The sequence below is a fragment of the Netta rufina genome (assembly GCF_964035555.1).
Source record: "Netta rufina genome assembly, chromosome: 10".
Classification (NCBI taxonomy): Eukaryota; Metazoa; Chordata; class Aves; order Anseriformes; family Anatidae; genus Netta; species Netta rufina.
Genome location: NC_140133.1, coordinates 11,874,294 through 11,890,269, shown reverse-complemented (window position 1 = coordinate 11,890,269; position 15,976 = coordinate 11,874,294). Strand labels below are relative to the sequence as shown.

The following is a 15,976-nucleotide window of genomic DNA, read 5'->3' as shown; positions in this document are numbered from 1 at the left end:
CGAGCGGCGCAGGGGAACGGGGGAATGGGGGTTATGGTCAGTCTACAGCACTTCTTCTCTGCCGCTCCTTCTCGGTCACTCTCGTCCCCTGTGCTGTGGGGTCCCACCCACGGGATGCAGTCCTTGATGAACTGATCCGGCGTGGGCTTCCCACAGGCAGCAGCTCTTCCAGAACTGCTCCAGATATGGGTCCGTACCGCGGGGTCCATCCCTCAGGAGAAAACTGCTCCAACCTGGCTCCCCTACGGGCAGCAGCTCCTGCCAGATCACCTGCTCCTGCGTGGGCTCCTCTCCACGGGCTACAGGTCCGGCCCAGAATCTGCTCCGGCAGGGGTCTTCCACAGGCGGCAGCCTCCATCGGTGCAGGGCCACCTGCTCCACCGTGGTCTCCTCCACGGGCTGCAGCGTGGAACCCTGCTCCACCGTGGTACTCCATGGGCTGCAGGGGGACATCCTGCTTCACCATGGTCCTCACCACAGGCCACAGGGGACTTCTGTTCCAGCACCTGGAGCACCTCTCCCCCTCCTTCTACACTGACCTTGGCGCAAGGCTGTTCCTCGCTCCTCTCACTCTCCCGGCTGCTGTGTGGCGCAGCGTTTTTTCCCTGTCTTAAATATGCTCTCACAGAGGCGAAAAACAACATCGCTTATTGGCTCGGATCTGGAAAACAATGGGGCCCTTCCCAAACATGGGGCAGCTTCTAGATCTTTCTCACAGAAACCACCCCTATGGCTCCCTGCTACCAAAACCTTGCCACGTAAACCCACTACACCTGCATTTCCTTCTGACTGTACTTTAAGGATGTTTCTACCATTGGGAGATGGCAGGGCCACAAATACCCAGCATCCCGAATACAAACACCAGCTCTCAGCAGTACGTATGCTAACCAGTGCTACCGAGCTCCTTTCACCTCCTTCCTGCCCCTGTTTCTCAGTAACATATACAGGCATGAAGCCACGTCAGCTTAAGCTTCTCCAAGTACATGTTTCTAAGGTTCTCCTTTCTGAGAGCCAGGCCCAGCTCTCATCCCTTCTACCCAGAGGGACTCCACAGTACAAAGCCGCCTTTGGAGCAGTTGAGACAAGACCCACGTTTTGTGAAACAACCCCAGATTGCATGGATGACGTGTAAAATCACTCTGACAAATTAGAGTTAGAAGTTTAACCACTTCTACCAAATTACGCAGGTCTCATTACTGCATTACTTACTGGAGATTAAGAGAGCCAAACTGGAAATATCAGCCTGGAAGGGAATGTCTGCATCATCAGCTTCAAACTCCACCAATTACACAGTCACGTAAGAAATGGTCGGTTCAAAGGATTCATTTCCTGCAATTTTCCCAGTTACCAAAATACTTCAGGCACTCCAAAACAAAAACTTCCAAGCAACCCAAGAGACTGAAACCCACAACTACAATCAACTACCATGGAAGATCAAGAGCACACCAGTATCCTGATCATCTGCAAAGTATTTATTCAATAAAAATCGCATTTGTTTGTTTTTTAAAAAGAGAAAAGAGATTTAAAAAGCATCCACTGCAAGCAAAACTAAATCTAACAGCCCTTCACGCACCTACAATCCCTGACAATCTGATACATAAAAAGTCCACCCTAAATAAAGGTGGATTGAGGAGAATATCTCCCAACAATGAACGCCAGTCTGGGTTCAATCCTAGGACAGCTGCTTCATGCACTCAGAAGAGCCGAGTGCTGCTAGGAGCAGTGTTCAGCATTTACTCAACAGAAGTCAGAAATGCAAATCAAGCATTAGGCACCCCATAAGAAAGCAGCAGAACAGAATAACAATTCTCAAAAGGCTACCATATAAATTTATGGTTCACTTGTATCTTGACCACGGCGCATGCAGTTCTGGTTCCCACCTCTCAGAAAGGATTAAGTAGACGTGGAAAAGTTTCATACATGAGCAGCCAGGATGATTAAAGTATGGTAAGACTTCCATAGGGAGCAACTAAGAAGCCAGAACCTTTCAGCCCAACTGGAGAAGGCATCAGAAGATACGGCAGAGATCTACAGAACCATGAGGCAGGAAGGAGAAGAGGACTTACTGTCACTGATCCAGCTGTCATGAAGAAAGGACATCAAACGAAATTAACAGGTTCAAGCTTTCTGGTTCAAAACACGCAGAAGGAAGCAATTGTTCACACAACACAGAGCCGTGCCGGGAACTGCTTGCTACAGACTGAGCAAGAGACTAGGCAACTCTACGGAAAATAAACAACCCACCTAGGATTAGTAAACACGCAGACATCTGAATCACAAATGACCACAGTCAGAAGCAGCATGAGGAACAAGTATCACACACAATTGCACTCAGTCCCTGGACATCCTCTTTTAGCCACTCAGGACCAGCACATGGAACTAGAGGCATTTTTGCTGTGACAAAGCACCACGTCTTACTTTTTCCAGGGCTTCAGTAGAAGATGTAGGGAAAAACTCCAAAGTTGAAACGCTGAAATCATTTCTTAATACATGCCCTTTTCTGTGAAAACTTTAATAAAAGACTGTCTAGAGAAGCCGTGTTTAAGGTCTCTTTGAAATAAGGTACACCCATAGTTCACCTCACGCAAAACTAAAGGCAAAGCCTTTTTAGCATTTCTATAGCTTTCCTGTTTCACAACGCGTTGCCCTCCCATTATAAGCTATTCCATCTTGCAGATGGAATAACTGAGATAGATGGGCTAAGTAATTGTTTCAAACTCCCCAAAGAGAAACAACTATTAGAAAATGAGGAGGTTTTTTGCTTCCAATTCTGTGCTCTGTCCAGTAGATTACAGTACTCTTTTAGAGATTACAAACTAAAGGGATAACATATTCACACAATCTGCTGCATTCTAGGGAACTACGGAGTTCAATTCTGGTCAATACATCTCAAAGACAGAACTGCCAGAGGAAAAGGGCTCAAAGACAACCAGGTAGAATGAGAAACCTGGAAAAAAATCATACACAAGCAGAGGCTGAAAAAAGGTGAGGACTGCTCAGCTTAATGGGAAGGGAAAAGAACAGAAATCTACAGATAATGAATAATGAAGAGAATTCCTTTTATCCTCCCTTTCACATAAGGCATATGAAATGACAAAAAGTATTTGAAATTGGTAACAGAATTTATAGAGTACATAGTTAACCCGTGGCACATAATGCCACGTGCTATCAAGGCAGAGAGCTAAACAAGTTCAGAAAAAAGTGGCTGAGACACATAGAAGAGTGCTGGCAGTAATCCAAGCTCCATTACAATGAATCAAAATACTGAATGAAAATAAACTGTTTTGCAGCAGGGCATGTGTCAGCCTCTGACTGACAACACTCAGGAAGACTTTTCTCCAAGTCATTCTCCAAGCATTATTTTTTTTATTTTTAATTTACTTAGGGGGTTGGGGATTATTTGCATCTTCCTGCTAAGTCTTTTAAACTGACCGCTGTCAGACGAAGAAGAACAGTCTGCCTGATCCAGTGCAGCAGCTACTGTGTTGTAAGAAAAATGCTCCTCGGACATAATGCTATTGTTCTTAGCATCCTACCAGGAAGGTACTTGGTTGTCTCCATCAAGTGTGCTGAGCATCCTTTCCAAACAAATCTGCAGGACTTCTGTTCTTGAAAACAAAGTTATGGAAAAGGTGAGGAGAGGGGGAATTCTGACAGTCTCCTAGGAGGAGAAATTTTGTCTTTTTAACTCCACACTGAGCCATCACAACCATTAACTCCTGGCCCGACACCTCCAAGCCATGCTCCAAATAACCATCCCCCTGAAAAGAGAAAGTGAATTGCTACTGCTGAGCTCCTCCTCACCTCACCCCGGTACTTTTTTTCTTTAATAAATACATCATAAATATAAACGTATGTTTATATGTACATTTTTATATATAATAGTTGGAAGGTTTTTGCACAGTGGAAGGAATAAATAAATAAATAAATGTCAAGGTCTGCGTGTATTCAACAAATAAAAGCAGAATTATATAAAAGCAACAGCTAATAAAAAAGATTGTTCTGCACTGTGTTTTCCATCTTTCCAACCATTACAGGAATAAAATTATCCAGAGAGATCGAAAACCTTTTTCAAAACTAATACAATTAAGCTTTATTACACTGTTTCAAGTACATTTCTCTCCTCTCTCTCCTAGCCCCCACCACCTCCCACTCCAATCTAGACTAACAGTTGAAGGCATTCTTCCACTTTATTACCAGAAAAATGCTAGTGTTTAAGGGTCAGAAACTATCTAGTGTTTCAAGAGAGGAAAGAAACCCTGTAATTTATATCTCCTTGCTTTTCTACACCTAAGAACTAGGAGGCAGTTTCTGTGCACCTCCACCATTTGAACAGGACCATGGCCGAGCACCTGACCCCTCCGAGAAGATCCTACGCTAAAATATCCATCACCTTGTTTGAAAGGTTACCCGTAAAAGGGATACAGCTCTGAAAAGGAAACGCAAAATGCAACAAAAGACTTCACGACTGTGACAATGCAGACTGGACACAAACTTCTCCCCATTCCACTGTCCATAAAGGACAGACACACATACAAATTTTCCCTGCGGTTTCCGCTTCGTGGGACCAGATCTGGAGAGAAGAATATAATAGAAGCACACAGCATGAGACCAAGAAATTGCAAAAATTCCCTTTGCGTATGAACATATGGACAACTGTGATAATTAGAACGATAGCTGCTAGATTGTTTGCAATTTCACTGAACAATCCCCATTATCTAGAAATAGAATTTAAAATCTGAATGCAACGCTGAGTGGTAGTTCTAATAGTTTATTTTTTAATGAACTGTACGGATTAAAGTGTTGCAAAATTGCATCACGTGAAATTGCTCGTGGGCATGTTTTAGCATCAATGGCTTTAAAAAAGAGCTGCATGGACAATCATGCAGTAGCAAGGAAGGAGAAGGGGAATAGATATCCCAACAGTTTGCTTCCATTTCTATAATCTGTAATTTTCCTGCGTTCTATATTCACCATCATGCCACATATTGGTAGTAAAGCTGATTGATTTCTCTGTCTCTTTACGATCCACCTTGTTCATTGCTTTGCATTTCTTTTTAGTCACATAACTACAAGTCGGATGTATGCAACTCCCTGTCAGGAGGTCTAATTGTTTCAAATTGAAGAAGATTATTTTCCACATTTATTAAAAAAAAACAAAGACTACTTACAACATTATTTCATTTTGCCAGGAAGTGAAAACCACATTAGTTCATAAGGAACAGCATGGCTGCTCCTATTTTTAAAGCATCAATTTTTAAAAACTCATCATGGTAAACAATTAAACTGAGAAGCAAATCCCACGTTTAGGGGAGAGATTCAAATCCCTAAATGGATTTTCAAAGGTCATTTCAGGCTTAAAAGATGCTTGACGGTGTCTCTTTAAATCATGTTCATTTCAGAGGCTTATCCAGCAAGCAGCAGTGTGCTGCAGCAACATAGTTTGAACTGTTGGGGTCCCCAGAGAAAAATTAATAATACAACTTTAATTCATATTTATAGCAAGATTTGTGATTTTTTTTTTTTAATTTAGCAAAGGATTTCTAACAAAAGGAATAAAAAACAAAGCAAACCTAGCTTTCACCTAAACCCTATGCTGAAAAAGAAAAGAGTTTGAATTACCGTAAACCTTTAAAAAAAATCATCTAGTTTAAACAGCTTTTTCATTATTTAATTATGTAATAGGGGGGCAGATAATGGGTGCTAACAGTTCCAGGTTTCAGCACAATGCTTCTTGTTTCTCTGCTCAGATCTACAACTGATCCTGTTAGCATTTGGAGGCCACAAATGACAGACAAGGTAGCCTTACCTTCCTCTCAATGCGGGCCAACTGTTCTTTATAGAAGGCTTCTTGCCTCTTCAGCTCTGCCTCCCTGCCTTGCAGCTCCATGGCCTGGGAAGAAGAACAAAGAAGCATCAGTAGAAGAAGCAATTAAAGAGCACAAGGGCAAGGAAAGCTCATGGGACGCAGGCTGGAAGGAACACAGAAAATCCACGTTGCTCAGGCCAGGTGTACGGGATCCCTGCCAGTGGAACTGCAAACCTTCAGTGCTCTGGGTCTGAAACACTCTGAATGGTATCATACTCAAGCTCATTACCTTGTTTTTATTTCTTTTTTTTAACTGAAAACCTATAATTATAGAAGCGTGATTTGTCTGGACTTTGCCACCATCTTTTTCAGAAGTCCACCTTAGCAAAGCGCGTTACACGAATCGTGATGTTTATTGCTCCACTTCAGCGTTCCTCACATTGCCTTAAAAATAAACCTCGAATCCTCCACTTCATCAACACTTGTTCCTCGGAGTGTCAGCAAACTCCTAGAGATATAACGCACCCCTACAATCATGACGGAAACACCAAACCCAAGCCTACAGCAGCACTTCTGTAAGCAACACATCCTCACAGCCCGTGCTTGTGCTTTTACACACCGATGTAAGACTGCTGCGACAATTAAGTATTCTCTTCATGTGCTCTCTGCTCAAACACCAGGGCTCCTCTGTTTGGGTGATGCAGATTTGGAGGGGAGATGGGAGCCAGAATTTCTCTTCATTCTTCCAAGGTTTAAGTGTGGCAGTTCCACAACGGCACACTTGGTGTATGGAAACATCCTTAAAGCCTAACCTGGCCATCATCTAGACAATGCCCATTTAAAAGAAAAACAAACCCCAAGCTGTGTTTCTAGCAATGGCTTTTGCCTTTCAGCTCTTTAAGGCCGGCAGCACTTTGCGGCATTCCCACCCCTAAACTGAACGAGCATTAAGAAAGCATGGCATTGATGGAACCGACCCAAGCTTTTTAAACCTAAAAATAAAAAGCAACAATAGCAAGAGGAACAGCACTTGTGTTTCTTCCTCTACCCCACCCCAAGATCTCTGGGGCCTCATAAGTTACCACCAGACAGAAGACCTTTCAAACTGACTAATAAGGCTGGTGTTAATGTGAACACACACCTTGCTAACCCACAGTGTCCCAGCAGCGCTGCTCCTAACCTTAAATGATGGCACAGTCACAGAAAACGCTGGTCTGATGTGATAAAGCAGCTGGGACAGGCACGTTCCCATGCCACTGTTAATGCAAAAAATTCCATCTGAAAGCAAGCTGCTGTGTGTTTCCTCCTTCCTGCTCCCCTGCCGATGGAACTGCAGTTGTACAATAGGGCTAAGAAGAGACGTTAAGCTAGACAGCGAGGGATGGTTGATGAGTAAATGAGTAAAGTACGAGCGCGTGAAATAGGTGTTGGGGGGGCAGTTTGTTTTTAAAGGAAAAAAATCATTTTGGTTCTCACATTTGTCATCCCAGCCAAAAGGGCCAGGGTAAGGCACAATCACTGCAGGCTCACATATAAATCCCCTTGCTCTCAGAGATGCTTGATCCATGGCAAAATCTCTGGCTTTGGTTTAACCAGAGCTGTTCTACGTCCTCCAGCTTGCAAAGCAGCTGCAACAGCAGGCAGGGGGAGGCCAGGGCAGTGATGACCTCCAAAGAGATAGCCCAGCAACAACGGGGACACTGCTAGTAGGCACTTTGTAAGTGCCAAAATTATTACCATTTTTCTCCGAAGAGAAACAGAGCTGTTCTTCTGCACCAAGATCCATCCATCCTCCACACAGGACTAAGCAATTTCAACTGAAATGAAACAGACACAAGGCGGCAGAGTGGTCTGTTGGATAACCAAAGGACCCTGATTCTCCGGCTGCTTTTCTGCATAACACCCATAAAATCAGATTACTGAACAAGTGCCTTGTATCTCCTTAAGGAGCCAACAACTAAGGAAAAGGCAGGAGGGTAACAGAGCACTGTTCCTTTGGCACAACTCAGGCGGAAGGTGCTTTCAGCGTGAAGCGGAATACGGGGTGAAAACAGTCAAAGGATCAACTCCTAAAAACACAAGAGTCTCTTTAGTCTGAACAAATGAATTACGTAGCAGTGCTGATCTCCGGGGGCAGCAGACTTCTCCAGCAGCGTGAAAAAAGTACCCGTAACAATGCTGGTGTGCAAGAGCTCGGCACAGATACCGCGCTGCTTCCTAGGTAATCTCTCCCACGTTATCACCATTAAATTGCATGATGAACCAGAGGGAGCAGAGAAGACTTTTACTTGCAACTCAAACATATTTTAAATGTTTTGAGAGCTGCTGCTGTTTCAGGCTGTTCAAGTACACTGAGAAACATTCTATTTAGCGAAATCTCTGCTTGAAAGTTGCTGTTTGTCTCCCTCTCCCCCCAGCTGTTATTACTAGAAACTTTAGTACACTTTGTGATGGTGTTTGAAGTATGAATGGTGCAGTCAGAGCATGTGTCATTTGAAATATTCACTGTTCCAAACTGGGTTAGGCAACAAGGGACGTTTTGTCTGAATACAGGATATTTATTAAGAGTTCCTCTAGTCCTGCCTCTTATTCCCTACCTGAAGTCAGAAGCCTGTGATGTCCCAGGCAGAACTGGCTGCCATGGAGATGATAATAATTTCACAGGGGATTGAGATTGCAGGTGGCAAACAAAGCATCAGACACACGTCTCGCATAAAGGCCTTCAGAAGTAGGGAACAGGATGAAGAGGGAAGACATGCATGACAACACACTGGTTTGGAAACCACACATCGGAGAGCAGCATTTCTCATCCCCGCTGCTGAAACTACACCTGAGCCTGAACATGCAGCAGATGACCGAAGTCTGGAGATGACATCTAAGAAACTGCAGTGCGGAATGCAGCAGTGCCGTGTCTGGGAGTGAGAAGACACAAAACAAAGAGGGAAGGGAGGCAGAGCGTAGTTAGTTGTAGAATACAGGAACACACCCAAAATTTTGAAGAGTAGCTTGGGACAGCCAAGTATTTGCAAAACAGAATGAATAAAATAGGCAATTTCCCTCTGTACAAAAACGAGCTATAGGATCTATTTAGGGAATGCCCAAGAATCCTCGGTAACGGTGCCAGGAGTTAAAAGCATTACATTCTTACAAAAGGATAGTGCAGGTTGGCTACAAGCACACTACTACAGCTTCCAGAGGCATAGATACGCGTGGATACAGAGGCTGGTTGGGGGCTCTTTCAAGTTCTTCCTGGTTTTTAATCTTTACACTTTTTTTTCAGAGCCCAAATTTTTTATCAGGTTATGTAGGTGCCGCTTTGAACCGTGACAAAGAGCTGGGGCTCAGTCCTGTGCGACTCCCTGCCTCCTCCCCTCCCTTTATCAAGTAACCCACTTCGAACTCGCTGTGAAGGCACCTCTTTAAAGCCATGCCTGACATCCAGGCTCAGCTAAGGAATTCAAGCACCGGCCTGCTAGCTGACAGACAGGCCGAAAGAAATATTTTACAAGCCTCTTAACCGAGGTAATGAAATATCATTGATTAGTTCTCTGGGAACAAAAGCAAGATGCTCCTAGCCCTATCCTGAGCGATACACCAGGCTGTGCACCTGGGTCTTCCAGAGCTGAGCTTTGCTTCACTCACAGAGGAGCTTTGGTTCTCCCCTGTGAAATAACACCAGATTTTTATTAATTTTAATCGTAGGCCCTTCTCATCATTTTGTTAAACGTGAAAACTAAGAAGGAAATCTGCTTTAAAAGGGCTTCTTGGCAGGGTCAGGTTACAGCACGAAACGTGGCTCTGAGGAATAATGCACAGCCCACAGCTGATGGCTGCCTTCAGGACGTGTCCCTCTGCAATACTGTTGGGATTTGGGAAGACTACTAGGGGGAAAAAAAAAAAACCTCTGTCTGCAAAGGGTGAGTCAAGCTAGAGGGAAGGGTCCACATCTCTAGCTATAAAGAACTTCCTCAAAAGCAAGTCACAGCTCTTGGCAAGATCAGCGCAAAAATATTTATCTTCTTGGCAAAACACATCCACCAGTCCCAGATGAACTAGGGAGATGATGCCCAGAGAATCAGTCAGAGGCAATCCAAGGAAACAAGCTATAAGGATGAAGACAGGTCCTTAAGGCTCTTGCAGATGCCTTATTTCTACCTTGCCTTGTCCTTGCTGAGAGGAGTCACCAGCTTCCTCCACCTCTGCAGCAGCACAGCAGGGACATTTGGGCCAGGCACCTCCGCTTGCCACCTTCCCAACTGCAAATTCTTCCAGCTCATGCTTCCCCAGGGCTCCTCCAGTCCTGGTAGCAGCCCAGGTGGCAGGGAAGAAAACCAACCACTATTAAAGGCTCCAAGGGCAGACAAAGGAATTGGCTGTGAGGCACTGAAGAACAGAACCACCTCCAAAACCAGACAGTGGGCTCGTCCTTGACCATGCCTAAGGGGAAGGGCAGGGCTGGAACGGCAACGCTGAGACAAGCAGGGCAGCCTGCACACACCGTGCCTGAGACCCAACAGCCCAGCTTGCCAGGGAGCTGGTGCCGGCCGAGCAGCCTTGGGGAGCGTTCACCCAACTTCATTTGCAGCAGTAGAAACATCAGCATTACCAGGGAGCTGTCAGCAGCCGCTATCCCAGCCCCGTGGGACCCATGGCACCGCTTGCTTGCTGTCCTCTCTCACACTCTCTCGAAGGCAGGTGACTCTTTGTTTTGTTTTTAGGCCCCAGATGCAGACTTGAAGCCTCAGAAAGCAGGACTGGTGTAACCTTAATTTCCTCCTGTTTCTGCTGCTCTCGTAGCCAACTACACACATCACCAGATCAAGTTTGGTTTCAGCAGCTGTAAGCTACACAAAAGGAACCAGTGAAAACCTTTATGGAGGAAATAATATGCAATTTTCTAGCTGAACACCTTTTAAAATGTAATGACAGAAAATAAAATCCTGCATCTGTGCTCAGCAATAACAATCTGTATGCGCACGGTAACAACATGACACTTGGAATAAGCAAGATCCAGACAAAAAAGAGAGCTTACCCAGGCGTCCAAATCCGCAGGCTTGGAATAAAGAGAGCGCAAGAGAGAAAAGAAGGGAAAGAGAAGAAAAAGAGAAATCAGTGATTTATGGAGGCCGCCTGCTGCTGCACAATACAGCTTTTAGTATGACAAGTTTAGAAAAGTTCCCTAAAAATGACAAGCATCTTAAACAGTGCAGTGCTGTCCCCTGTTGGGAACTGTGCTATTAAAGCAGAAACAAAAGCACGCGTTCCCCCAAATAAAAACACGGCAGAAGCCCCAAAGACTGGCACAAGATCCCCCTTCAGGGCAGGAACTAAGCACAGCCAGCTGTGAGGCAGCTGCTCCAGGGAGCCAGGTGAGGCACTGCCCCTGGTAGGGATGCTGGGACCCACAGCATACCCCAGGGAACGGGGCCGTGCTGGGCGTACTCGGAAGGAGGCGGCCAACAACTGCATCGTCTGCACATTCCCTGCAAGGACAAGCATCATTTTGCAAGGCTAGTTTGCTCAAATAGCATGGGATCTTTCCCAGACAACTTCAGAGAGTGCCTCCGAACAGCAACTCACTTGACTGGTGGGATTTCCAACCAGATCCCCCTCTGTAGGCAACCAGATACTTCGTGCACAGCCCAAACCCTTTGCTAAATCCACGCTGCCTTCCACTGCTCCTTCACCTGTTGGCAAGCCCATTTGAGCAAAGAGACAAGCGGATCGAGCAAGCTGCAGCACCGCCCCTTATTTACCTATTACTCCTTTTTACTCTCCCAGTAACCCAGCAGCAGCAAGGCAAGTACAGGATGATAAACGTTTCGTGCCCATAAACACCTCCTCCTGAAGCCAAGGCATTTACGAGGCAGGCACAGCTCTCGTTTGCTGTCAAGGGCTGCGAGCCTGCCCTGCCTCCCCAGGCCCCATTCAATCAGCAGCATGCTCGCTAAGCAGGAACTTCAGCACGGCCGGCCTGCTTTATTCCCATTATTTATTTGACGGGGGCTGACAAGGCAGGAGGAACCTTCCCCTCGGTCATAGTTCAGTGCCAGAGGGAGCAGACGGCGGCGTGCAATATGTTTATGGGATCTGTTATCACTTCCATGGCACTGAGCGGCCACCGCAGGTAGCTGAGGGGCGAGGTGACACCCGCTTTGTGCCTCGGCCATCCTCATCCTCTGCAACAGCTGAGAGGGGTGGATCCGAACACCGAAAGTTCAGCGGGGGAAGCCAATCCCCCCTCCCACAGGCAGGTTTGATATACTGGCACCAGGTCGTTGGCCGAGCAAGCCAGCACACAGCAGGTGTTCACCCGTCACCGCTGACCGGTCTTGACAAAAGCCTGATTTGAATAACATTTTTCTTCCCACTGATTTTTACAGTCGGGACAGATGCGCTCAGTTGTTTTTACATTTTAGCAGTCGTGAGGCTGTCCGTCCTCAGCAGATGGGCAGGAAGAACAGCGGGCTCTTTATGGTGGCCATTATTATTCCAGCAGGTAGGTCATGCACGCCGCTGGCTCCCCACTGGATGTGCATGTTATTCCTGGGACACCTAAGCCATCAAACCTAGTTGAGAAGTGCTTATATGGCAAAATAATCACGGGGCACTGACTCAGTGGCAGTTGCTGAGAAGAGGGCAGGGAGAAGGAACCCATCACCAGGAGGTGGTCCCTCTTGTATCCCTGTAAACTCTAACACACAAGAGGAGAATTATACTTGCTAAGCACGGGGCATCTACTCTGCAGGTACTGCCAAACACGGTCATTTTGCCACCCTTGATGAGGGAGAAAAATTATTACCCCGAGTATAGATGGATATACTCCACTGAAAGGCAACGGATGCAATAGGGTATAACCCTGTGCTAGGAAAAAAAAAACAAACAAACAAACAAACAAAAAAAAAAACCCTTATGGAGTGAAGCACACACTTAACAAAATAAATTACAAAAATAAAATCTCAAGAGGGCTACTGGCTTCAGTTTTGCTACCTACTTAAGCCTGTGCTAAAATCTTCTAGTAGACCCGCATTTACCACCCCTGATAAATAAAGACACATCACGTACACAGATATTTTCAAAGTTTAAGTAACTGTTCAATAAATTAGCAGTATCTGGGTTCTTTGCTTCCTAACCATGCACAAGTCGCTTCCAGCTCCCAGCTTGAGGCTTGCTAGTTTTACGATGCCCTCCCGTGGATACAAGCCATCTTTTAGCACCCTTGGTTAATACCCCTGCACTCATCTGCTGAAACAAGGGTTAGCTTCCCTTCCAGATAACCCTCTGGATAGCATTCACCAGAAGCTGAATAAATATTGAGCTTAATCATTTGAGGGCAAAATCAAACCAAGATATTCCCTTTGATTGTACCAGAAGTAAAGGGCTGTTATGGAAATGGGACCCAAGGTCAAACTGGCAACCCCTGTCCTCGGTATTTACACGCAAGACAAGACAGTCTGCTTGGAGGAGACTCTGGTTGGATAGGGGAACTACGTTAGCAATGCATCCATGCTTCTGAAAACTTCACGTTTGAGCACAGATTCTGCAGGCAGGGGATGTTTTCCCACACACATATGAACAGTCCGACTTCCCATGAAATCACAAACACAGTGCCACAGCTACCTCACACACACGGACAATGAGCAGGGCTTCCTCTTCCCAGACCCATTCACCGCATCACCCACGCACGCCTGCCATAACAGCCACACCACTCACATCTGCCGTGACGTAAGAAAGGTGGTTAGCCATCAAAATACAGTTCTGCAATCAGCCGTGTGGGTGGAAGGAATTGGCGTGGTGCAGAAGTGGCCTGAAGGAGGGCAACACCTCCATAAGCCAACTGGAACCAGTTTCACCCCAGAAGTCCATTTCCTCGCCACGGACACTAACGCTGTCACATAATTAACCTCACTACGGCGTGACCAATGACCTGAGAATCAGCCTGCCAGCTTAGTGGAGCTCGCCTACTGAAGAACTCAATTCAGAATATTTTTAGGGGCACTGCCAACTTTGGGAGTGGAAGATAGAGTGGGAGATGCGAGAAGTGAGAGGCAGCAGGTGCCCAAAACCTAAGACAGCTGCTGGCAACAACTCTTTGCGCTCGTGTCGGTATCTGAAGAGCTCTGCAGCACATATTCTAACATCTTGATGACCAGACTTCATCACTGAATGAGCAAAGAGTCATTTCTCCATAAGGCAATAATCCAGCTCTAAGCTTCTCCATGATGGTAGGAATTAAAGAATTTAAAGAACCTATCTAGACGTTCGGTACCCACTGCAGACCCTTAAACACCTCCAGTTTAGCGGAAAATTGAAGCAGTACCACTATTAAATGTAATGAAAGTCAGAGATGTAACCAAGTGACACAGGAAAGGAAGCAGGAAGAGACAAAACTGAACAGCAATCAATTTTGAGAAAAGGCTGAGATGAAATTGCTCCACTAATGTATACAGAGCATTCACAATCCTATAAATACGGAGGTAGGAAGTATCAGAAAAACCCTCTGCCCTTTTATGATTCAGGGACAACTGCACTTCTAATGCTTACGGCGCTGCTGCAAATAGGCTTGCGTTGCTGACAGTTGATAGTTTTCATTTGAAACAAAATAAAGAGAAACCTATTTTTATAAAATCCAAAGTAAACCATCTGCTTCCGTGGCTTGCTTTAATACTGCAGCCCATTCCCACATTCTCCTTTTCCCATCAGCACTGCTCCACACGCATACACACAGACAGAGCTTTCATTCTGTAGGCTGCCAACATGCAAGGCACTCGATGCCTACAGGAATCTCGCAGAGCGCTGGCTCTCCAGAGATGCACACTCAAGATGCTCCGAGCTGGTAGCAGGTGAGTCAACAACTCCCTCTAAATTTTTACCTCCTCGCTGAAATCCCTGCTCTGCCTATTAGACATAAGACTCCTAGTCCCTGACCAATTTAACCAAAAACACACCCAAAAAACACGCTCAAGGGAGGGCATCAGGAAATTCTCCATTAATTATGACTTTCTATCCCAGAACATCTTTCAGACCCTGCTGAGTCAATGAGGTATTTTCTCAAAAAGCTAGAATCAAAGGCCACTCAACTCTTCCTGGATTATTTCTAGCTCGTAATCATTAATACCGACTCCCATTATTCCAGCCTAAGGGTGGCATATGGCTTTCTAGGGATAGTGCAGACGGGGGGAAATAACAGTTACGCATGCTTGCATCCCAGTCTCATTTCTGTGCATGCATTTGGGGATACAGCTTTCTCTTGCCAGGTTCTTAAATACTAAATACATTAGCTCCCAAGTCAAACAGTCAAACATTACTTCAAACACAACCACTAGTTTGAAAGAAATCAAGACGACATGAGTAACCAACCTGCGTGCCTCCAAGCAGCAAAAACGATGAGCCACGTGAGCTGAGAAGGAATTCCCAATCCGCACATGCTCCCAGACACTAATGCAATTTTTACTTGTGTCTGAACAAAACAGATATTTATAGGCACCAGCCACTGGATACAGGTTTAATATAGTGCAGTGAATCCGGAGTTCCTTCCACGAGATTAGAAAACTAATTTCTTTTTATTTAAAAAAAGATTATCTCAAATACTACACAGTTTAAGAGAAATTCAGTTGACTTTGAATCTACTTTTTAATACAGGCAAAGACTGTCTTAATTACATGCTTGAGCAAGAAAATTCTTGAAGACCTTCAGTCACGATCACGCATCCCGTCTGTCTCTACGAATCCTTCTGCAGGTGAAGACTCAGGACTTTCAAACATCTCAGAACATGCCTTTACCCACTTCGATTTTGTGAATTTTCCTGTTCTCTCTGCTCCTTCATCCTAGACATGCACAAAGCACACTTAATGCAGCATTACAGGGTCAGTATCTTTCTGGGGGTAAAATCCAGCCTCCCAGTTTGCCAGGACATACGCGTGAAAGAGAGTAATCAAGATTTAGAATAAATCAACTGGGTTACAAAGCCCTACTGAAAGGACCACAGAAAGCATGGACTTCAATGCAGACTCCCTCATTCCCATGATTACCGTAGAGAGACGAGCAGGCAGCACTACATTTCCCTACAACCACTTCTGAAAATGTATCTCTATCTTGGCCTGCAGCATTCCCCGCATCCTAGGCCGTGGTCAGTGTTATGAAAAGGCTGCCAATTAAATTGTGGTT

The 15,976-nt window shown here is 45.4% G+C and overlaps 1 protein-coding gene across 1 annotated transcript in view; it reads right to left on the bottom strand.

Annotated features, from left to right (window-relative positions):
- Positions 1 to 15,976, bottom strand: part of CHCHD6 (coiled-coil-helix-coiled-coil-helix domain containing 6) — a 107,002-nt gene that overhangs the window by 64,517 nt on the left and 26,509 nt on the right. Inside the window, exon 5 of the mRNA XM_084292523.1 lies at positions 5,810 to 5,893. Within this exon, the coding sequence (XP_084148649.1) occupies positions 5,810 to 5,893 (84 nt within the window). The remainder of the gene's footprint in view (positions 1 to 5,809; positions 5,894 to 15,976) is intronic.